Raw genomic sequence first — 22,478 nt, 5'->3', positions numbered from 1 at the left:
TTGTCAGAAGCACAGGTAACAACCTGGTGTCTGAAGTGAGGGTGAGGGGGTCAATCTTATGGGACTGAGCCCTTAACCTATAGAACCTGATGCTATCTCTGGGAAGTGTCAGAATTGAGTTGAATTGTAGGACACCCAGCTGGGTTCCTGGGAGAAAAGGCTAAAGCAGGGAAAGTAGAAGGGGAGCCTGGAACATCTTAATGTGTCAGAAAGGGAGAAAGGGCTCAAAGAAATTGGACTGGGATCCAAAACACAGGGGTTGGCGTGTAGAGGCTTCCCTGCTCAAAGTCTGTGTGTTTGGGGTATGTGTGTGTGTGTGGGGGGGGGGGGGGGAGAACTGACCAGAAAGAATAGGGATAATGTATTATAAAACACAGAATTTTTTTAAAAATCATGACTCCATAGTGATTCTCCAAAAAAGGGGGTGGTGGGGTGGGAGCTGGTATTTACAGAGGGATGCCAGTTAATAAATAAATAAAGATAGACTTGGAAAAAAGCACAATTGTGCAAACACCAGTATAACTGATTCAGACAAGAATGGTGCTAAAACCACTGAATGGAAAAGTTGATGAACATGGTCATCGACTCACCCCAGAGAGACTATTGATTACAAATGGAAAAGGGTACCACTCGTTGGCAAAACAGGGCAGACATGATGTTTACCAAGGGATCAAGCTTCACTTATCAATGTTAAAAACAGGACAACAGGCCCCAAATGGAGCATGTACGCTAAGCCTCACATCACCAAGCCGAGACTTAATTACAGTTTCCGCCTCTCCCAGGAATGGAATCTTAAACCAGTCACGTGGTCAGCACTAGCGGGGTAACCTGCTCGAAAGACCCCTGCCGTCCCCTGAAGGACAGTGACTTTGCCACAACTTTTTGCTAGTGTCACTTCCTTGACCGGCTCCCTTCTATCTCCGTCTTTTTTTTTATACAGCTCCTCAGGTCTCCTGTCTGCTAAATGGGATGATTCCTGAATCACTGACGATAGCCCGTAAGATTCTTTAAAATGGACTCGGTTGAATTCTGTTTTTTTAAATACCAACAATGGGACCAACTGGCATTCTGTGCCTCCTGATGTGATACAAGTGCAAGCACATTACTCAAGTGTGTTCTGCCCAAAACTCAACCTGCATCTCATCACGATGGGAGGAATTAAATCAAGATTATGGGATATTCTCAAAGACAACTGGCCTGAACTATTCAAATGTATGAATGTCTCAAAAAAAAAAAAAAAAATAGAAAAGGGGGTGAGGGTCGAGAAAGGCTGTTCTGGATCAAAAAAAGACTAAAGAGAGGAACAAACAGCAAGGTGCGACTCTGGACTGGATCCAGTATGAGGGTGTGTGTGGGAGTCTCATTGCGGGCAATTGAGCAAATTTGAATGTAAAATGCATACTGGTTAATAATTTTGCATCGTTATTAACCACCGTATTTTCCGGGTATCAAAACGGTATGGAGGTTCATGTAAGATAACGCCTTTGTTCCTAGGAGACATATGCTTAAGTACTTAAAACCGGCAGCAGTTCTAACGGGGACAGAAATAACCCCCAACTCCCGACACAAGGTTCGCGCGTGCGCACATCTCCGAGACTTACTTCGCGCGGCTGGAGGGTTGGATTCGGTGCCACAAAGCGGAAATACGCAACGAGGGGTTCCGGTGACCGCGTAGGTTCCGGGGACTACGGCGGCAAAATGGAGGAGGTGCCCCACGGTGAGTGCGCAGAGGGTGTGTGAGTGGCGGGGCTGAAGGGACAGGAGTTACTCTAACTGTGATTTTGCCTCTGCGCAGACTGTCCCGGGACCGGCAGCGACCAGGCGGGACAAGGCACCGCATGTCAGGGGTGTCCCAACCAGCGGTTATGCGCTTCTGGAGTCGGCGCGGCTCCGGACCCAGGTGAAGAAGGGGCAAGGCCTGAACGGGAAGTAAAAGGCGTCGGCCCGGAAGAGGCGGGGCGTAGGCGGAAATAGGGCGGTGACGGCGGGCGGGACCTAAAGGATGAGTGACCGGGGCGGGGCCAGAGGAGGCATAGCGTGGAAAAGTCCGTAGGAGTGAGGGGCGGGACTTAAATGAGTGACAGAGGCGGGGCCCAGAGGGGGCAGGGTCTTTAAAAGGCTGGTTCGGAGAAAAGGGGCGGGATGGGGGTGGAGCCTGAGGACCAGTGACAAGCTTGGAGTCAAAAGAGGTCTTAACATTTTCGCTGCTACGTTGGTCTGCAGAGGAATGATATTTCCATGCCGCTGACCGTGGCCTTCGACTTGACCCCATGAGCTCAGTGTTCCAGAAAGGAAGGCTAGGACAGCAGATGTACATTTTTCTGTATTTTTGTGTTTTTCAAGAATGAATAACAGTAGGAAATTTTCATACTTTAAAGTAACCATGTATTTTAATAAAATGCAGCACCTTAACAGTAGTTACTTAAAAGTATAAATACTGTAATTATTTTCTGTGGATTTTTGACACATTTTGGAGAACAAACCTGAAATCAGTTAACGACGCAGTGCAAAGCTTGAGAGAGACCGGGCATGGGAGAAAGTCGGCTGGATTGAGGAGCTGGCCAGAGGTTTGAGTGACTAAGTGACAAGGTAGGGAGGAGGCCACCAGCAGACGTAATAAGGTATAAAACTTTGAAGTCAGGGAGTTTGGGCTTAAATCCTAGCTGGGTGAGCTTTCTTTGGACAGAATTTTCTTCCTTTTGAGGAGTGATTCTCCCATTCATTCATTCGACAGAAATATGTATTAATCAGTCGCCTTCCGAGGCACAGCGCTCTGTGCTGGGGATACAGCGGTGACAGGTAGATGAGGTCACTGCTCTAGTGGGTGTTGGTTTAATAGGGGAGACCCACAGTCAACAAGTAAGCAAGCAAATAAATCATCACAGCAAAAAGTGCTATGAGGGACAAATTGGAGGGTGGGGAAGACTCTGGGAACCTACTAAAAGGAACTTGAAAAGCAGGGAGAAGAATTTTGAAAGAGTTCGAAGACAGACTTGGGTTTGGTTCTTGGGTCCCGCAAACAGTATTACCTTAAGCAAGAATCTTCACCTTTCTGGGCCTCTGTTTCCTCATCAATAATGGGGAGAAAAATAGTGACCTCACAGTGTTGTTTGACGGATTTGAAATAAGGTGAAATAGTGAAAGCACAGCAAGTGTGTGATAAGTGGTAGCCATCAATGACAGGCTCTTGTCACGTGCTTGCTGTGTTGTCAGGGTTTCTCAACCTTGGCACTTGACATTGGGAGCTGGATCATTTTGTGTTGTGGGCAGCTGTACTAAGTAGTGTCGGACATTTAGCAGCATCCCTAGCCTCTACCTACTACATGCCAAGAGCACGCCTTCCTTGTGACAACCAAAAATGTCCCCAGACATTGCCAAATGTCCCTGGCAGATGTAGCCCCAGGTTGGGAATCACTGCCACATTCATGCACCACATAACGAAGTTTCGGTCAGTGTTGGACTGCATATATGACAGCGGTCCCATAAGATTATAAGGGAGCTGAAAAATTCTTACCGCCTTGTGACATAGCTGTCCTGACTTTATAGCATAAAGCATTTCTTACGTGTTTGTGGTGAGACTGGTGTAAACAAACCTACTGTGCTGTCAGTTGTATAAAAATACAGCACATAGAATTATGTACAGTACATAATATTTGATAATACACAGCTATGTTACTCGTTTACGTATTTACTACTGTATATTATACTTTATTGTTTTAGAATGTACTCTTTCTGCTTATAAAAAAACTTTGCTGTAAAATAGTACGCGTGTGACACAGGTAGCAGCCCCATACATCTCATGTTTATCTTTTGATGACATCATCTTCTCTTGTGCATGCCGTAACCTCATGTTTCGTATGGTGACATGCTGTACAGGCGTGTGTCCTAGGAGCAATAGGCTGTGTCATACAGCCTAGGTGTGTGGCAGGCCACACCATTTAGGTTTGTGTAAATGCACTCTACAATGTTCGCAGAGCGAAATTGCCTAACACATTTCTCAGCACGTGTCCCCTTCGCATGACTATACATGCAAAGCTCTCTTTGGGATTTGGCAATAAAGTGGTGAACACTTCCGAGTCCCACCCTCGTGGAGCTTATATTCCAGTAGGGGAAACAAATAAGTAAACCAACAAATAAAAGGTCAGATGTGATAATAGCCTTATTGTCTTTGTAGCACTTATTACTCCCATTGAGTAGGTGGTATTTCACAAATGATCCTTTGAAACAGCCCTAAAGACATAGCTCCCAGCCCATTGGAAGAGTGACATTTGGGATTTAATCAGGGGTGTCATCACCTGAACTGCTTTCTTTGCAGCTATAGAGGAAATCAAAGAAAAAATGAAGACCGTGAAACACAAAATCTTGGTGTTGTCTGGAAAAGGCGGTGTTGGGAAAAGCACCTTCAGCGCCCACCTTGCTCATGCCCTGGCGGAGGATGAAAACACACAGGTGGGACCTTGGAAAAAACTGGGAGAGGCTCCTGTCTGAGGGCTCATGATGGCGTGTGGAGAAATGCTTCCTTAGACTGAGTTGAGTCGGCCTCTTTGATTCTAGTCCCTGCACAGAGGAGGAAGCACGAAATAGTCAAGCAGTGAAAGGAAGTATTTCATTGGGTTCTGCAGCTATGAAAATGGATGGCAGGTGTACGTTTCTCTTAGCTTGCTGATGATTTATTACGTTAAGTTCAGACTTCTTTCTCTGCCCCTTTCTGCTTTTTTTTAGGCCAGGGGTCTGCAAACTACAACTCATGGCCAAACCCAGCCCATCTCCTGTCTTTTTATGGCCTATGAAATAAGAATGACTTTTCCATTTATAAATGGTTGTGTTAGATTGTTACATAAGCACCTACATAGTATCCTTGATTTGCCCACAAAGCCTAAAATGCTTTCTATTTAGCCCTTGAGGAAAACATTTGCTGACCTCTGGTCTCAGTGTTAACAAAAGGGATGGTAAGGTGAGGAAGAAAAAGACTCTTTACCAAAAAGGTCAAATGGAAATTTGCAGTACCTGTGATTTTTTAAATACATTAGGTTATTCATCGGGATTCATGATAATTTTGCTTGGACCTTACAAAATGATATCCTAATATTCACTGTGATTATCGTTTTCTACCTAATAAAACCATGACTATTGTGGGTTTCAATTTTTGTGGGTTTTTTTTTTTTTTTTTTAACATAGAACACATTCTACCTTTTTCTCCAAAAAGAAATTTTGCTCAAAATTCCAATTAAAAAAACTATATATATATGTATGTATCAGAAGTGCTAGAGTGACATGGGTAAACCCAACTTAGAACCCAACTGCCAGCGCATTGACCCCTGAAATGGGACCTCTCTGTGGACATAATGTGTTGGCGCTGTGTGCGTTCTGGGTTAGAGACTGCTAGTCACTGCATTGCCAACTAAATGCCGTTTTCTCCATCAGAGCACTGTTGAGGGCCTGCAGAAGAGTTCTGTGTAAGGTAGAAACTATTTTATTTTCATGTTGAAAGCCAGTTGTGACCGTTTCAGGTCTTTCCATGGTCTTTGCATGTGCCTTCCTTCTTTCATGCATTGATTTACTTCTGAAAATTGGCTTTCTCTCCGTGCATTTTGAATATTAAAAGTTATTTTCATCTATGAGGGCTAACACTTTCACTTCATGTTTTTTTTTCTAACTCGTGACAAATGGTCCTCCACTTTTGTTTGCTTTTCTTTTTAAAAGATAGTGCTGGAAGGGACCTGTAGAGGTCTGTTTAATATTGAAATTTCAAAACTGCCACACATTGTCTATTATATTTTAAAACTCTAAAAGCTGGATAAATTTCAGCACTTTCTACTTGTGTAAGATAAACATTCTACTTCAGTATGAAATAGCACCCTAAGGTTTTCTTTTTTTTTTTAAAGACTTTATTGGGGAAGGGGAACAGGACTTTATTGGGGAACAGTGTGTACTTCCAGGATTTTTTCCAAGTCAAGTTGTTGTCCTTTCAGTCTTAGTTGTGAAGGGCGCAGCTCAGCTCCAGGTCCAGTTGCCGTTGCAAGTTGCAGGGGGCACAGCCCACCATCCCTTGCGAGAGTCGAACTTGCAACCTTGTGGTTGAGAGCCCGCATCCAACCAACTGAGCCATCCGGGAGCTCGGCAACAGCTCAGCTCAAGGTGCCGTGTTCAATCTTTAGTTGCAGGGGTCGAGGAGTCAAACTGGCAACTGTGGTTGAGAGCTGACTGGCCCATGTGGGAATCGAACCAGCAGCCTTCGGCATTAGGAACACGGAGCTCCAACCGCCCGAGCCACCGGGCCGGCCCCTCACCCTAAGATCTTAACATGAGAGAGACTTAATTTCCTCCATGAAAAAAATAATAAAGCCAGCAACAGTGGGCAGTGGAGATCAAGCCCTGCATTCTGATATGCCTTACATAAACACACACACACACACACACACACACACACACACACACACACACACACAGTGGCCCCTGAGGTACCTCACCAGTATGTATGCAAGAACTCCAGAACTACATTTCTTAAATCATTGCATTAAAAATTAGAGTTTGCTTCAGTGGTTGGTAATTTTTTTATGTAAAGAGCCAGATGGCAAACAGGCTTTGCAGGCCAGACAGTTTCTGCATCAACTAATCAGTTCTGCCCTTAAACATGAAAGCAGCCATAAGACAATCCAAACAGTGAACATGGCCACGTTCAAATAAAACTTTATTGTCCCTGAAATTTGAATTTGATATAATTTTCACATCACAAAATAAAAGTAGTGTTTTCATTTTTATTTTCCCAACCCTCTAAAAGTGTAATAACCTTGTGGGCTGTACAAAAACAAGTGGCAGGCTGGATTTGGCCTCCGGTTGTAGTTTGCTGGCCCCTGGTTTGGTTTGTAACACCAAAAGCACCAGTGCTGGCTGGGCAAGAGCATCTTTGGAGGATTGAAACCTTGGGCAGGCCACAGCCTTCTTGGGACAGTGAAGAGGCTGGACTAGGTGATCTGTGCAGTGTGGCCTCCCTGTCATCTACTGGGTCTCAGTTCTCCTTTGTCCCTCATTTCTCTTCTGATCATTTTGTGACGCGTGCAGCTATTCACTGGCCTACATGGCTGACGTGGGCTTCTCTGGAATCTGGTATCCATCGTCCAAGATGTGCTCTAGGGATTTGGGGAAAGGGAGAGACTTCTGGGAGGACAGCTGGGCTTGGAGAAGGCGGGCTCGGGTGTGATGGGGACAGATGAGTGGGGGGCTTCAGGCAAAGGTATAGATGTGGAACCTCCAGGGCAGACGTGGAGCGGCAGGCAGTCTGGGGGGGCTGCTCCAGTGAAGGGAGCCAAGGATGAGGCTGACCCTGACCATGGAGGCTATGGGTGACCTGGTCTGACATTTGGACAGGAAAGAGGCACGATTTGAGTGTTGCTATGGGAACATCGCTGGACAGCCAGCTGAGGGTATGATTGAGGACATCAGACGCTAATGGTAAGTCGGCCAGGAGGTGTTGCTTGTTCTCCATGAGAGGCCACAAGGGTCCAGTTAGGGCAGTGGCTGGAAAAAATGGCAGGGAACAAATGAGGGCAAAGTTGTGGAGACAGAAGAAGCAGGGCCTCCCAACTTTGGGAGAAGAGGGCGGAGTCATCTGAGTGTTGGGGCAGGATAGTGCGGGTAGGCCAAGAACACAGGCTCTGGAGTTGGACCGCCCAGCTCCGCCCACACCACTGCTATGACCCTGGGCAGATTACTAGGCTCTCTCTGCCTCAGTTATCTCATTTGTAAAGTGGGCTCAGGACGGAGTGAGATGATGCGTGTAATGTAAAGTGCTTAACACGGTGCGTGATGTGTCCCTGAGTGTCCCTCATCATTGTTGCTTTATTCCGCTAACGAGTGTGGAGGGGTGATATTTCTGCTCTCGTGATAATGAGTTTCTAGCCTACCTAAGCGCAGTGTTGAGCAGATTCAATATATACTTGTCAATTCGTTCTTCTGTTAGTCAACAGTCTCTTGCCATTTGAAGGTCAGATTTGTACTGGCCACTTGGCTGGCCAAGAAATGTTTTCTCAGATTATCCAGATTACCCAGAATAATCGTTGCTTTTAGAAGCTGTCAAGCATATTCTCCACAGCTCTCTGGAGATGGGCTTTAACCAGGCCAGTTAAGGAACCACGTGTGAATAGACAGCTATTGACATATAATTACCCTTCCATATAATTATGTTTGGAAGTCCCCACTGCACACATGTCTAGACTTTGCAGTATGCTGAAGGAAAGCACACATCCAGTGTAGAAATAAATATGGCTAGATAAGCTCGCTTTCTTTATGCAGTGGTGCTTTAAAGAAGTAAGTCAGCACTCAGGAAAGTGTATTCCCTCCGGCAGAGCTAACTCGTGACTGAACACATCCCTGTCTCCAAAAGGTGCACAGTGTCGGCACATAGTAAACACTCAGTGTATCTTGTTAATTACAGTCAAGAGGCACACATTCTTCCCTGCCCTAAACTCATCAGGACGGGGTGGGGGGGTTGGGGGGGGGGGCGAAGCGCCCTGTCCTTTTCCTGCCTGCCGTGTGGCAAAGCTCAGTGCTAACTCTGAGCAAGGCTGTTCAGTGTTAGAGCTCAAGGCAGGCAGGTGTCTGATAACTCATTTGCAAAAGGTCTTGAATTGAGGCAGCAAAATCAGGAAACACCCCTGACTAATCATGGAAGATGTGTAAGTTGTGGTGAAGGGAGGCAGAGGAGCCCTGAGCTGTTATCAAAGAATCGTGTGCCATCTTTCCACTGCAGAAGTCACCAACGCCCATAAACTACCAATTTACCATCATGCTTTGTGAGCTGAAAGGTGAACTCTTACCATTGAAAGGTCTACGCTGGGTCCTTCAGGACTGTAGAGCTTTTAGGCCCATCTCTGGGGCTTGTAGACTCTAGAGGTGGAAGGGGCCTAACCATCCCCGAAACACTTGTTCACAGATGAGAAGCTCAGACAGATGGGGCTGGGGGAGGAGAAGCAGTTTGTGTGAAGCGACACAGCCTCGGAGAGCCAAGACTTAGGACTGGAGCCACTTCCCCGTGACCTCTTCCTAAGGGGAAGTTGGGATCCAGCCTGCTGCATCTTCTGTCTGGGAGAGGTGTGGCAAGGCGCCTCTTCTTCCCATCAGGCTTTTAGGGCCTTCTGCAGAGGCCCTGGTGAGTATTAGTGCAGGCAGCTTTCTCTCAGCTAGGGTGCTCTGGCTTCACTTGAGCAGAAAGTGAATTAACTAGACAGATATCGGGGATAGTGACAGGATCAACAGGCAGTCTGGAAGGGACAGGACACAGGGCCACTCCAGAGATCTGATAGCAGGAACGTGTCACAGGTCCCACCATGGGAGTGAGTGCATGCGATCTGTGTCTTGCATCTTTGCATCGTTTCCCTGAAAGATTCACCCTCTTGTTTGTGGGGAGTGTAATGCCTCAAAAGGAAACGGATTAAATTGTTCCCAAAAGAACATGGAGACCAGGCTGGAAAGCTGAGAGTATTGACAGAAGCCTGCCTAAATCGTGGGGCTCTGCTGTAAAATGTCTGTGGATTATTAACGCATCTGTCCCCAAGTATCCAGCTCAGGAAAGGCCAAGGATGTGAGGTTGTCCAATTGTCATTCTGTTGCACTCCCCGCGTCGTCCAGCAGAGGGCGCTTGAAGCAAACGGCCGGTCAAATGTATGGCGAGCTTGCCTGACCACGGGTCTGCGAGTGTGTGTGAGGAAGTAGGAGGTTGTTGGTTGTTGAGAGGGTTGAAGAAGGAAACAAGATGCGAATTTGGGACAAGTTAAAAAGTTACCCAAAGGCGCTGCACTTTGGATCCAGGACATCAGAGCTTTCAAGATGAGTACCAGCTGTCTCCCCAGCAGGTTCTGGAAGGCCGTCTCAGACCTCATTCATCACATGGGGAGAGCAGGGTGTCTGGGGTGGAGGGAGTCATCCCAGGCGGCACTTGCCACTAGCACGGAGCTTTTCTAAATGTCCTCCTTATTTGCATTTTCTTTTCTGGACGTTGAGCCTAATCGATTCCTAACCTTCAGGATCGCAGGGAAGTGGGACTTGTTCAGAGCTCAGCTGGAGGGTCCACCTGGCCCTCCTCACCAGGCCCCATGCGGTGGTGCAGAGAGCCCTGGCGTTGACTTGGGAGACCTCGGTTTCTGTCCTAGCTCTGCTCCTCACTCATCGAACAAGTCACTGGGCCCCTCTGAACCCCAGGCTCCTCTTCTGTAGAGCAGAGATCACGATCCCCACTCCCCAAGTACATGGTAAGGGCCAACTAAACAGTGCCAAGCCCAGAATTGCCAAGTGACCTGACACCCAGGTCCATAAGATCACCCTGGAGCTAGGCCAGACTTGGGGGTGGAGAGTGTTGATGTACTTTGCCAAGTTTTCTTTAGGCGTCTTAGGGCCGGGAGGGGCCGGGAGGATAAATGTTGTAACTCTCCCTCGTGAGATTCCACTTGGTCCACATTTGACCCAGTTTCTTTCCGTCTTCTCCCTCCTTTTCCTCCAATCCTGTGCCCCTCCTACCTGTGTGTATCAGGAGGCTTGTGAATTCAGTTATGTCAGTGCTCTGGTGTCTTCTTGTTCCCCAGGTGGCTCTTCTAGACATTGATATATGCGGGCCGTCAATTCCAAAGATAATGGGACTGGAAGGAGAACAGGTAAGAGCCGTATTACAGAACACAGAAAGTGGTCTCTCGCAGAAAACATGTTATGAATCCCTCGGCCTAAACCAAGGGGTCAGCAGAGCCCATGTGTTTTTATGGGGACACGATGAAACCAGGTAAATGTTCGCTAGTCCGTCTGTCTACCTGACCAACAGCTGTGCATTTGGGGGGTGGGATTATATATAAAGTTCATCCAAACCATTTGAGAAGTGCTGGTTTCAATGCCTTCTCAGAGGGGAAGGGAAACAGCAAGTAAAATGCAGAAGTAAGGTACAAAAGCTTAGTTCTGACTGGGAAAGCTAGACCAGGGTTGGCTGGGGGTTTGTGCCCTGGAAGCCAGGGAATATTTCTGCCCTGTGGTTACATCTGGGGAACTGAGACTGTGAAGCAGGCGAGTGACGTGGGGTCGGGTGTAGGGGGTGGGGGCAGGGCCCCCGGAGTCCGTGCAGGTGCTGGTGTCGCCTTCTGAGTGGGAAGAAGACGACCAGGGAAGGGTTCTCCAGGGGCGGTGCATCGAAGGTGGGCTGGAGGCTAGGCTGTGCCAGGGCTGTCAGGATGGGTTTGTTCTTAAGTGCTGGAACTATTCTGGGTGTTGGGGTGCATAGTGAGCCAGGCGGAGAAAGACCCCAGCCCTCATGGGGAAGGACAGATGATAAATGAAGATAAAAAAAACTGAAGCAGGGGAAGGGGACAGACAGGGTGGGGCAGGGCAGGCAGGGAGAGCTGCTCTTTGGGAGCAGGTGGTCTGGGGCACCCCGCTGTGGAGAGCTGGGAAAGAACCTTCTTGGCTGAGGGAGCAAGTACAGGAGCCCTGAGGGGAGTGTCCTCATGTCCTCAGCAAAGTAGCCAGTGGGGCTGGGGTAGAATGTGGGGGGGCGGGTGGTGGAGAGTAGCCAGAGGCAAGTGGGGCCTGTTTGACGGGCTCTGCTTAGGGCTTGGGAAGGGATATGAGGCCACGCAGGGTCAGGTCAAGTGCAGGATCAAGCGTCTGTGGCCACACACCCGTGGGTAACAAGCTCTGCAGCACATGCCCACAGTAGGAGTGTGCATTTATTTACTTGTAAGTTACACGCATATACTAGTCACTGGACCAGTACGTAAATATTTTATAAAAATCGAAATGTTTAAGTGGTGAGAGTTTCCACTAGTTTATTTTCCTTCACTATTGGGTCATCATGTTTACCCCTCTTTTAAGACCAGTGACGTAAAGGACGAGGGTAAGTAAGAAAGCCAGACACAAAGGACCACATATTATATGATTGCATTGTGATGAAATGTCTGCAACAGGCACATCTATAGACAGAGAGTAGATCCGTGGTCACCTAGTACTGGAGGGAAGTGTAGGGATTGGGGGTGACAGTTAAGAGGTGCAGGGTATCTTGGAGTAATGAGAACATTCTACAATTGATCGTGGCGATGGATGTATAATTCTGTGACTATCCTGAACGCCATTGCATTGTACGCTTTAAATAGGTGAGTTGTATGGTATGTGAATTACATCTTAATAGAGGTTTTTTAAAAAGTAAGACTTCGTCAGGAGAAATAGACCTTCCCTTTTGGCTCCCGCATTGCTCTAATTTCTAAGATTGATGTATAATTGGGAGTGGCCTAAGTTCTAGCTTTGAGACAAAGCAGCCATGCTGAGTTGAACACCTACTGCGGGAAAGAGTTTGAATCTTGAAGTAGCCCCAGTGAGCTTCCCCTTGACACCCCGCCTCCCAGTTTTTGCCCCCCTGGGGTCAGCAGGCCAGAGCTGAAGCTCAGGCCACTGACAGGGCAGGTGCTGTATCACCTGGCTCACTAAAGGTATTTCCTTCATTCCTGCACTTTTAGAGGCAACCTTACTACTCCACAGTTACCTGCATTTTACTCAACAACCCCCAACCGATTTCTGTCACTCTTTGAAAATACCTCAGACCCCAGATTATATTTGACCTCAGGTAACTTTGGTTCTTTGACTAGATATCTAAGCAGAGTTTCAAAATAACCCAGCTAGGTGGGGGGAAAGGGTATTGAATTATAGTTTCCATTACTCCCCTAGCTGCTCACTCCCTGTTAAGAGTTTAGTGGTAGAATTGTAGACAATGAATTGTATTTTATAAAACTGCCTTCTTGCTGTGAAAAGTTGGTGTATGAAGTATAACCAGGGTGCCGAATTTACAAATGAACTCTGATGCCCATTTTCACGCAGGTTCACCAGAGTGGCTCAGGCTGGTCTCCCGTGGTGAGTTTTCACCTCTGTGCCTTATTTTCCAGGTAGGGGGTTATGGGCTGCGTGTGCATAGTGGCTGTGTGGTGGGTTGGCAACACAGTTCATCAGTCAACAAATATTTATCAAGGTTCTTTTCTAGGCCCAGGGAATACAGTTAAGGCCAGGGATTGGCAAACCGTTTCTGTAAAGGACCAGACAGTAAATAGCCTCCATTTGTGGGCCATACTCTCCCCGTCATTATAGCTTGAAAGCAGTAATATGTACATGGGTGACCATGGCTGTATTCCAATAAAACTTTATGTACCAAAACCGATGGTGGGCCAGATTTGCCCCGGGGGCCATAGTTTGCCAACCCAGGTTAAGATAGTTAAGGAGATGATACTCACTCCAGCCAAGGTGAGTGTCATCGGGCCATAAGTAGTACCTCTTGCTGTTCCCTCAATATGGTAAGCTTGTTTTTTTCCCCCAAAAAAGTGATTTGAAGATTCAAAGAGTGAAAATACTCATAGATCACATGGTAAATTTGCCCCCAAAATGGCTTTTAAGTAAAATGTTTCTTGCCTCATCCTCTCCAGTTCCTAGAAGACAACCTGGGGGTGATGTCGGTGGGTTTCTTGCTCAGCAGTCCCGATGACGCCGTTATCTGGAGGGGACCAAAGAAAAACGGTTGGCCACTCTGCTTTCTATCTTTCATTGCATTCTTCAGAGGGCAGAACTGCTGTGGGTTTCCTTTGCGTCCTGTCCTGTCAAGATGACCGCAGTCACCCTGCCGGGCTCTGTAGGGCAGTATTTTTAAGTCTCCAGGTGCCTCTTTCTTCACTGGTTGAAGATAGCTAATAGAAATACCAGTTCCCATTACAAATTTTAGTACCTACTATGGGTTTTTTCTCTTCTGAAAACCTATATAACCCTGAAATTATTCATATTGTGGTTTTGTAGTGGCTTATTGGTGCAGAGAGAAGTGTGTGAAGTAATACTGATAGCAGGTAGATTGGGCACCGAGACCTAGGGTGACAATGCCAGTGTCATTTGGGGCAAGGTTCTTCAAACTCAGCACTATTGACATTTTGGGCCAGATAATTGTTGGTTAGGGGAGGGGAGGGCTGTGCTCTACACTATAGGGGTACCCCGGCCTCTATGCGCTAGATGCCACTAGTACTCGACCCTGGTCGTGGCAACCAGAATTGTCTCCAGACGCTGCCACACAGCACTGCTTTGCAGTCCAGACTGACCATAATAGAGGTCACACTGTGCTTCTGTAAGGCGTCCTGAGAACAGTGGCGGGAGAAGAGAAAAGGCCTCAGGCAGGTTCTTTTTCGCAGGCATGATCAAGCAGTTCCTCCGCGACGTGGACTGGGGAGAGGTTGACTACCTCATCGTGGACACTCCGCCCGGGACGTCGGACGAGCATCTGTCAGTAGTGCAGTACCTGGCGGGGGCCCACATTGACGGGGCGGTGGTCATCACCACCCCTCAGGTGAGCGCGTGCGGAGGGCGCCGGGTCCACACTGTGCCTTGCCGGTGCTGTTACAACTCAGATTGTCCTCGTGGTCACGTCATTCTTGCCGTGCTCATCCCTTGGTTCCCCACAATCCACCGTGCTGCTTCCATTGTGTTTCAGAGCAGTTCAGGAAGGCTCCCCAGGTTTCCACAGAACCAGCCTGGGGCGTAGACGGGGATTTCTGGATAAGCTACTGTGGTCCTGGCCAGCTCCTTCCATGCCAGCCACATAGAGGCCGTGCTGAGCGGAAACTTAGTAGATCCAACAGGGAACAAATGCAGTTGAGTCTGAGACGTGCTTTAGTATTATTGCCACTGCTCTGAAGGGTCCCAAGAAACCAACAGATGATTCTCTTCAGTTATGCTCTCTTCACTCCTAAGAAGCACAAGAAAGGGGGCTTGTTTATTTTTATTTTTATTTTTATTTTTTTATTGGGGAATATTAGGGAACAGTGTGGTTTTCCAGGACCCATGAGCTCCAAGTCAAGTTTTCGTTTTCACTCTAGTTGTGGAGGGTGCAGCTCACTGGCCCATGTGGGAATCGAACCAGGGACCTGGGTGTTATGAGCACTGCGCTCTAACCAATTGAGCCAACCAGCCACCCAAAAGAGGGTATATTTTCGTCTCCCTCTGAACCAGTCAGTGGGACCCCTCATCTTTCACCCTCACTGAGCACCTACTGCGTGGGCCAGGCGCCATGGTGTTGTAGACTGGTCCTCCCTCATGGCTCACATGGTTCACTGAGGAGCTTGGGTGCTGGACACACCTGTGCTGCCAGCGGTGTGACAGGCACAGCAGGCCACGTGACGGGGCCACGCTTGGGGACTGGTAGGACAGGATTCGTGTCTGTCAGCTCACTCTGGTACCCTGTGGAGAAAGATGTTGGGGGCATGCGAGGGGCAGGACACCATTTATGTGGCTTGGGGCTGGGAGCACGTGGCCCGAGGGTGGCGGTGGAAAGAAGATGGATTCATCCTTAGGAGTGTTTTCTACTGAATTTTTAAAAAGTGGTTGGGGCCCTCTAGACCAGCAGTACTATCAAGAGTAGGTCCCACCGAAAATACCTAAAAGGAAAACTATCGAGTTGGAATGTACCACTCGGGATGTTGATGGTGGGAAAGGTTTTTCATGTGGCACATGGGAAGTCTCTGTACTTTCCGCTCAATTTTGCTGTGAACATAAAGCTGCGCTAAAAATAAAAGTCTGTTGCGAAACAACAACGGAAATGTAGCCGGCACAAGGTAGCTTCTCCAATATGACATTTGTTGCGAAAGGAAACATGGAGTCTCCCTAGGGTTTAAGAAAAGGGGGCAGACCGAGAAGATGCTGGCCCTTTCCAGGAAGGAAGCCATGGCAGCGTGCTCCACACGTGTGCCCTTTGTACAAAACCTCTCTGGAAAATGTGGCTTCAGGCGAGAGACACCTACTTTCTCAGAGCCCTTTACACCTGGCACAGGCACAGGCAGGTGGCTTTTGGGGACGGTCATTTTTGATGAAGCTGCACGGCTTTTATTACAGGACCCCAAGGAGAGAACCACAGAGGTGCAGTGAGATGCACAGACTAATTTGTAGCCAGTTTACTTTCTAGCTGAATGCCTTGTCTGTACCCCGGCCTCCAAGACGCTGAGAGCCAACTGTGTGTCTCAGAAAAATAGATGACTCGAGGCTCTGATCCTTTGGGAACCCGGGAATGTTAAAGCCACACATGCTGAGGAGTAGCCATACTTGACAACAGCATGCTAGGACACACGTGTCTGCAATAACATTGAATGGGGAGGAGGGAGGGTACAAAGCACCGATTATACACAGTACTCACACCGTAAAGTGCAGCGTTCAGAAGTGACTGTGACATGCTCCAAAGATGATAATATCTCTCATTTTCTCCATCAGGTTGTTTGTGTTCATAATAATTTAGATCAGAGTTCAGCAAACTTTTTCTGTAAAGGCCCAGATGGTAAATATTTTTGGTTTTGAGAATCATACAGTCTCTGCCGTAGCCACTCAGCTATGCCACTGTGGGACGAAAGCTACCAGAAGTGACAATTATGTACAGGGTCGGGCATAGCTGCGTTCCCAAAGGACTTTACGCAAACAGGCAGCCAGCCCAATGTAGCCCACAGGCCCTCGTTTGCCATCCCCTGACCTAGAAAATAGTGTATACTTTGGCACAGCGTAGTGTGTTAACGAGAAAGTAGACATCCAGCTATGTTAAAAGTCATGTTTCGTAGATTCATTGGATGTTTGACATTTGGCTGTTCAGGTTTATTCTTTCAGGGTTTTTTTTGGTTTTGTTTTTTTGTTTTCCTTTTAATTTTATTGGGGAACAGCGTGTTTCTCCAGGACCCATCAGCTCCAAGTCGTTGTCCTTCAATCTAGTTGTGGAGGGCGCAGCTCAGCTCCAAGTCCAGTTGCCGTTTTCAATCTTTAGTTGCAGGGGGCGCAGCCCACCATCCCATGCCGGAATTGAACCAGCAACCTTGTTGTTGAGAGCTCGTGCTCTAGCCATCTGGCTGCCCCTCCGGAAGCTCAGCAGCACCTCGTTGTCTTCAATCTAATTATGGAGGGCGCAGCTCACTGGCCCATGTGGGAATCAAACTGGCAACCCTGTTGTTCAGAGCCCACACTCTAACCGACTGAGCCATCCAGCCGCCCCTATTCTATTGGGGTTTTGAAGGAAGTAGCTCCCGGAACAGAGCTTAGCCCATAGTCGGCACTAAATAAATACTTACTAAATGAATGGCGCACATCTCTAAGGCTTCATGATAGAAAATCCACAGCACTGCAACTGCCCTCAGCCACACTAACGCTCCCTTTCTTGTACTTTGACTTTGAAACAACTGGTCTTTTGAACGTTGATAGGAGGTGGCCCTCCAGGATGTCCGGAAAGAAATCAACTTCTGTCACAAGGTGAAGGTGCCCGTCATCGGGGTGGTGGAGAACATGAGCAGTTTCATCTGCCCCAAGTGTAAGGTGAGCGTACGGTCTGACCCAGCCCTCCTCCCGCAGTTGAGGAAATGGGAAGGGGTCTCCGCGCAGCTGGCTCTGCCCTCCCCATCATTCCTGGAAATGGGATCATAATTAAAATCCTCTCTTGTGGATTTCATGCAAGCCCTTGTGATAATTAGTGTTTCCCATTCAGAGTACCGTGGGTTTTTTTAACACGTTGCATACGGTTCACGAGGGATTTAAACCCCGCCGTACGCAACGTGTTAAGTTTCTTTAAAATGTGGTCCATTCTTATGATTCTAAAACAAAGTTATGATGCATCCCCCTTTTAATTTGCCTCACAGAAAGAATCTCAGATATTCCCGCCAACGACCGGGGGTGCGGAGGTCATGTGCCAGGATCTGAAGATTCCTCTACTTGGCAAAGTGCCTCTGGACCCACACATAGGTAGGTGAGTCTAAACAGCCCGATTCTGTCGCCAAGGGGGACCTTCACGCCCCGCTCAGCCACACCGCATAACTCAAGACTGGGGCATTGGCTCCTGGGCCCACCATCCAGGAGCTCACCTTCCAGCTCAGAGAAGCAGTGCAACAGGTGGGCAGGTAGCCGAGGAAGCAGGCAGATCACAGGGAGGATGGGTGATTGGGTTGGGCCTGGAAGGGTAGAGGAGAGATTGGTCGGGGAGATGCCAGGAGGCAGCGGGGGGTACCAGGAAAGGAACAAAGGGACCCTTAGGAGACTGTTCTGGGACCTGTACTTCCCAGACCTGGTCCAGCTCCCGTGAACGTAGGGGCTTCCCTAGCTGCTTGCACCGTGTCCCCATGGTAGCTGCACCCCTGCCATCCCCTTCTCACTCCTGGCTCCTTCCCTCGCTCAGGTTTCCCTGCCCCATAGGGCAGTGCACTTGGGGAGTCTAGGAAATGCCAGTTCCACGGTTGGCCGCACCAGCATCCACCTAAGGTTGGGGAGCAGCTGTGGGTAGTGGAACCAGCGAGCCTGCTTCTCCAGCAGTGCTCAGCATCTGGGGAGGGGCGATGGGGAGGCCGCCCGCAGGGGCACCCGGATTGGGGTGGGCAGAGCCGACAGAGGAGGCGAGACCACCCCCCACCCCCTGCCTCGTGCTCACCTGGGAGCTGAGGTGACATGGCCTACAAACAACCTGCATATCATAAGAGGACGCTGCAGTGGACGGTCTTGGGAAAGACTAGCAGGCAGATCGATAGCAATGTGGAATGACCTTTGAGATGAAATTATTCGAGGAAAAGCAATGGGCAGAACATGGGTATTGGATGCTCCTATTCATTTTGGGTTTTTTTTAGTATCGAGTATGTATGTGCATACGTATGCCATAGTTATACACACACATTCTAGACAGACATCTGAAACACTGGTGGCCTCTTTTGGACTCACTGTCATGGCATAACCTTTTGTATTCCATGCCTTTTCACCATGTGCATTTATTAACTTTTTACTCAAAAGAATGCACTGATCTTTTAAAAGGCAGGTTCCTGGGCCCACCCAGAGGTTGCTGAATCCGTTTTTTGTGGGACCCTTGAGCCTGCATTTGCCATATACCACCCAGATGTCTCGTAGGCACACACACTAAAGACCACTGGGCAGGGGAGGGTCAGAGCCATGTTGAAATGCTAGCTGGGGTCCCCGCTGGATGGAGGGGAGACAAGTGAGGTCTTTTGAGACCCCCCAGTGTTCTTTCCTGGCTTTGTTCTTCATTATGAGTGCAGTGGGCTCAAGATCTTAACGTCATAAGCACAGAAAGAGCCCCAAGGCCATGTTGCCACTGTGCTTTCTTCAGGGATTTAATTTTCTTTCATCTGTTTCTTTAAGGGAAGAGTTGTGATGAAGGCCGGTCCTTTCTGATTGACGCGCCAGACTCGCCAGCCACATTAGCCTACAGAAGTATAATTCAAAGTAAGTGTTTATGTGAGTCTTGTGAATTCAGATGGCTGTGGAGCCAGGAAGTAACGTAACTGAGCTAAGCAGGCTGGGTGTGGGAAGATTTGATTTAAGATCATAAACGGTCACTGCCACGCAGCGTCGGCTGGGGACGGCAGGGGTCGTGGGGTCTGGGATGACCTGGAGTGTCGCCCTCAGCCCAGGAAGGCAGGAGTCTGGGAGAAATCTTCCAGTACGTCGATGTTGTGAATTAAGTCATCGTGTAAAAGACACAGCGAAGGTGAATTTTATGGCGTAAGAAATACATCTCAATTAAACTGTAAATAGAAAATTGATTAAGGGGGACAAAAAAGGCCAGTGAGCCAAACCAAACCCACGTGCAGGCTTGATTCTGCCAACGGGCAGCCATCGGAGGCCTTGAATTTGCTGCAGAGGTGTCAGTAGTTTAAAAAGCGCTGGAGTCTTGCTTTGTGCCAAGTTCTTTTTGCCAGAGAAAACAGCGTCAGGGTTAAGTGACACCGTTCCCAGGCTTCCTGATCTGCGACTGGACCAGGGAGAGGCCTCTAGCTGGTGCCTATAACCACGATGGGTAGTGGGCAATACTCCAGTCACTTCGAAGATGCAGGGCAGCAACAGAAATGGGTTTTTGTGGCGAGTTAAGCCACCTGGGGATTCCACCTCAGTCTAGACGCGCCCTGGAGCCGTCAGAGCTCCTCTGCCTGCCATCTTGTTTTCCAGGAATCCAAGAGTTTTGTAGTCTCCATCAGCCAAAAGAAGAGAACCTCATTGGTTCCTGAAACATGGGGGAACATTATGGACGCAAGCAGCATGTCCAGTCAACCTGACCAGCTCGGGGACAGAGTGGGGGTCACAGGCAGAGAGGGACCAGACTGGTGTGGTGTGAACTCACTTTTTCAGAGACACTTTAATCGTCTTAATATTTGTACACTTTTCTTTAGAACATATGTAAAGGGCGTTCTTTACAAATGTGCCGTTTTAAAAATAAAAACATCTCCTCAAACCTCTTCCTGAGGCCTGCTTCACTGAATAACCAATGGCTTGTGGGTTGTGGAATTCTTCTCTCCTGGAAGCTTATTTGAGTAGAGAACCTCTGGCTTCAGCCCCTGCTGCCTCTGAAGATAAGCCTAAAAAGGAAACAAAGGGACGGTGTGTGGCTTCACTGCAAAACACACACTCACGGTCGTAACAGCATAGTCCACAGACTACGAAAAATTAAAATAGTGATAGATCCTCATGTTAGGGCTTGTTCTGAGAGCAAGCATATGATGCAGCTGGGTGGAGTCAGAAGACCCTTGAAAAGCCCTTAAATCACCCACGTAGACAGAATTGAGGGTCTGTGTCTATACCCTGTACAATCATATACACTATAGCTAGTAACTTACAGTGTCACACAAGACAATGTACCATTTTTGTTTTGTTTTTAATTACATAAAAAGGAAAGACAGCTGTGAACTCTAAAATTATCCACATTGCTGTGAGATGCTCACCGTGTGTGAGATGCACAGGAACTGAGACAGCTGAGGGAAGAGTAAATTCCTGTTTTCCATCTTACTCCAGACATACGAGTAGAATGGTGGGCAAATCCCCTTGTTCTTTCCCTCCCATTCTCTCATTTCCCTTCCACCCGCTTCATACCTGCACATACGGTCGAATCTGCATGTGTCCAGTGTGGGAAGGTGGGACCCCTCTAAAGGGCAATGAGGTCGCAAAGCCCCGGGGACACCCAATGCTCAGCCTGGTTCCTGTGTGGCTATGTAGCCGGCCACTCGGGGAAGCCCGCCCAGACCACAGGCACAGCTGAGCCCAGGGGAGCTGCACTTTTCACAAGCCCCCGGCCCGCACCATCCAGAACCCTGCTGTGATCCCGCCTCTTACCTAACATTTGTGGATCTCCAGCCCCTTGGGGCCAGGCTTCTGAAAGTCGCTTGGGCAGGCCTGCAAGGGGAAAGTCAGCCATGCCCTTTGGTTCCCACATGTGCGTGGTTTGATTCTGCTGATGCAAGGCCAGAGCAAACCCACAATGTCCCAAGAGCCTGCAGAGCTCGTTGCTCAATGTCTTGGTGTAAAGTAGCACTGTGCAAATTTAAGGTGGTTCAAACCATTTCAGGATGAGCCTGGTCAAATCTAAAAGATCTCTTTTAGAAATATATGCGAAGTTAAAAAAATTTTTATGGTTCTTAATTCTGTAGTCTTAAAAAATCACTTAAAAATAACAATGGTAGTCACAAAAGAATAAATACTGTATGATTCCACTTATGTGAGGTCCTTAGAATTGTCAAATTCATAGGGACAGAAAGTAGGCAGGTGGTTGCCAGGGGCTGGGGGGACGGGGAACAGGCAGTTACTGTTTGATGGGTGTAGAGTTTCCGTTTGGGAAGATGGGTGGTGGTAATGGTTGCACAACCCGAATGTAAAAATGGTTAAAATGGTAAATTCTGTGTTGCGTATATTTTACCACAATTAAAGAAATTAACAGTGGCAGCCTGGCTGATACAGAAAACATCAAAAATTGCAGATGCCAACAGGTCTCCTTACTTGCATGTCTGGAAAGCAAGGGTCCAGGAGTTAGACTTCAGTAACTCACCGTCTGGAACACTGTCTGGGACAGGAAACTGGCTGTGACTTTGCTGATGTCACTCTCGCCTCCCATCTTACAAAGGATGTAGCCATACAGGTTAGCAGCTTGGAGAGCAATCCCGGCTATCACGAGAGCCTGCGCGCAAAGCAAAAGTGAGTTTTCTGAGAGCATATATTGAAACGTTCCTCCCAAACCAAGTAGCAAGGGCGCTGGCCTCCACCTGGTAGTAACAGCGAACCTTTACTGAGCATTTACAAATACTCATGGACACCTTTGACCATCACCAACCCGAGAAGTCCGTGCCATCAGCATCCCATTTTACAGGGAGGGAACTGAAGGCCACCCAGAGAAATGAAAGTAGCCCAAGGGCCCAGAGCTGATGCCGGTCAGAATCCAGACTTCAGGGCCCATGCTTTTAATTACACTGTCGCTGATACCGGCTGTGGATATTTTGTTCTCTCATCGAGTGAACCACCTAATGGCAACAAAATATGGTACCTCTGAAATGAAACTTCTGACCGCTTAAGGCTAGCTTATTCCTACTTAGGAAGGGTTCCCTGTCCAAGGTAGGATGTCATATGCCTTTTCTAAAACCTCCTCTCAGCAGCATTATTCGTATGTGCCAAAAGGTGGAAACAACCAAATGTCCATCAGT

At 48.1% G+C, this 22,478-nt stretch overlaps 3 protein-coding genes across 14 annotated transcripts in view; 1 reads left to right on the top strand and 2 right to left on the bottom strand.

The window, feature by feature from the left end:
• The window catches only part of TEKT5 (tektin 5), a 52,287-nt gene extending 50,486 nt beyond the window's left edge, over positions 1–1,801 (bottom strand). For all 3 annotated transcript variants that reach the window (XM_074322578.2, XM_074322576.2, XM_074322575.2), the window contains exon 1: positions 1,602–1,801. The gene's annotated coding sequence lies outside the window, so the exon portion shown is untranslated. The remainder of the gene's footprint in view (positions 1–1,601) is intronic.
• On the top strand, positions 1,625–21,899 carry NUBP1 (NUBP iron-sulfur cluster assembly factor 1, cytosolic). 4 transcript variants are annotated; one of them, XR_016022562.1, is made up of 11 exons: positions 1,625–1,717; positions 1,796–1,900; positions 4,316–4,449; positions 10,578–10,646; positions 12,844–12,876; positions 13,440–13,530; positions 14,187–14,341; positions 17,224–17,334; positions 17,655–17,761; positions 19,156–19,239; positions 21,761–21,876. XR_016022562.1 is itself a non-coding variant. In XM_019714065.3 (11 exons), exons 1-11 carry the CDS (start codon positions 1,699–1,701, stop codon positions 21,865–21,867), a joined length of 1,011 nt encoding a protein of 336 aa, XP_019569624.3. In that variant the 5' UTR covers positions 1,625–1,698; the 3' UTR covers positions 21,868–21,899. The 4 variants fall into 4 exon arrangements, 2 of the variants coding, with proteins under 2 accessions (XP_019569624.3, XP_019569625.3); XR_016022561.1 differs by lacking the exon at positions 21,761–21,876 and adding an exon at positions 19,963–20,101; XM_019714065.3 differs by having other exon boundaries at positions 17,655–17,757; positions 21,761–21,899.
• TVP23A (trans-golgi network vesicle protein 23 homolog A) overlaps positions 11,895–22,478 on the bottom strand; it is a 31,686-nt gene continuing 21,102 nt past the window's right edge. For 2 of the 7 annotated variants that reach the window (XM_088801246.1, XM_019714069.3), the window contains exons 6-7: positions 21,830–21,958; positions 20,121–20,369 (exon numbers count right to left, since the gene is read on the bottom strand). In XM_088801246.1, the coding sequence (XP_088657372.1) occupies positions 20,265–20,369; positions 21,830–21,958 (234 nt within the window). In that variant the 3' untranslated portion in view covers positions 20,121–20,264. Of the gene's footprint in view, positions 14,741–15,044; positions 15,232–17,093; positions 17,964–20,120; positions 20,370–21,120; positions 21,181–21,829; positions 21,959–22,478 lie in introns of those variants that run through there. The other 5 variants (XR_016022563.1, XR_016022564.1, XR_016022565.1 and 2 more) reach the window with 5 other exon arrangements.

Source organism: Rhinolophus sinicus, chromosome 10, assembly GCF_057876585.1.
Source record: "Rhinolophus sinicus isolate RSI-liver-muscle chromosome 10, RSI-T2T, whole genome shotgun sequence".
NCBI lineage: Eukaryota > Metazoa > Chordata > Mammalia > Chiroptera > Rhinolophidae > Rhinolophus > Rhinolophus sinicus.
Note: the sequence above shows the minus strand (reverse complement) of the source record. Positions and strands in the feature narration are given on the sequence as shown.

Bases quoted from the DNA above. Each gene is read 5' to 3' on its own strand.
- NUBP1 (XM_019714065.3), top strand. The intron at 1,901-4,315 runs GTGAAGAAGGGG...CTTTCTTTGCAG, and splicing joins CGGCGCGGCTCCGGACCCAG to CTATAGAGGAAATCAAAGAA. The intron at 13,531-14,186 runs GTTGGCCACTCT...TCTTTTTCGCAG, and splicing joins GAGGGGACCAAAGAAAAACG to GCATGATCAAGCAGTTCCTC.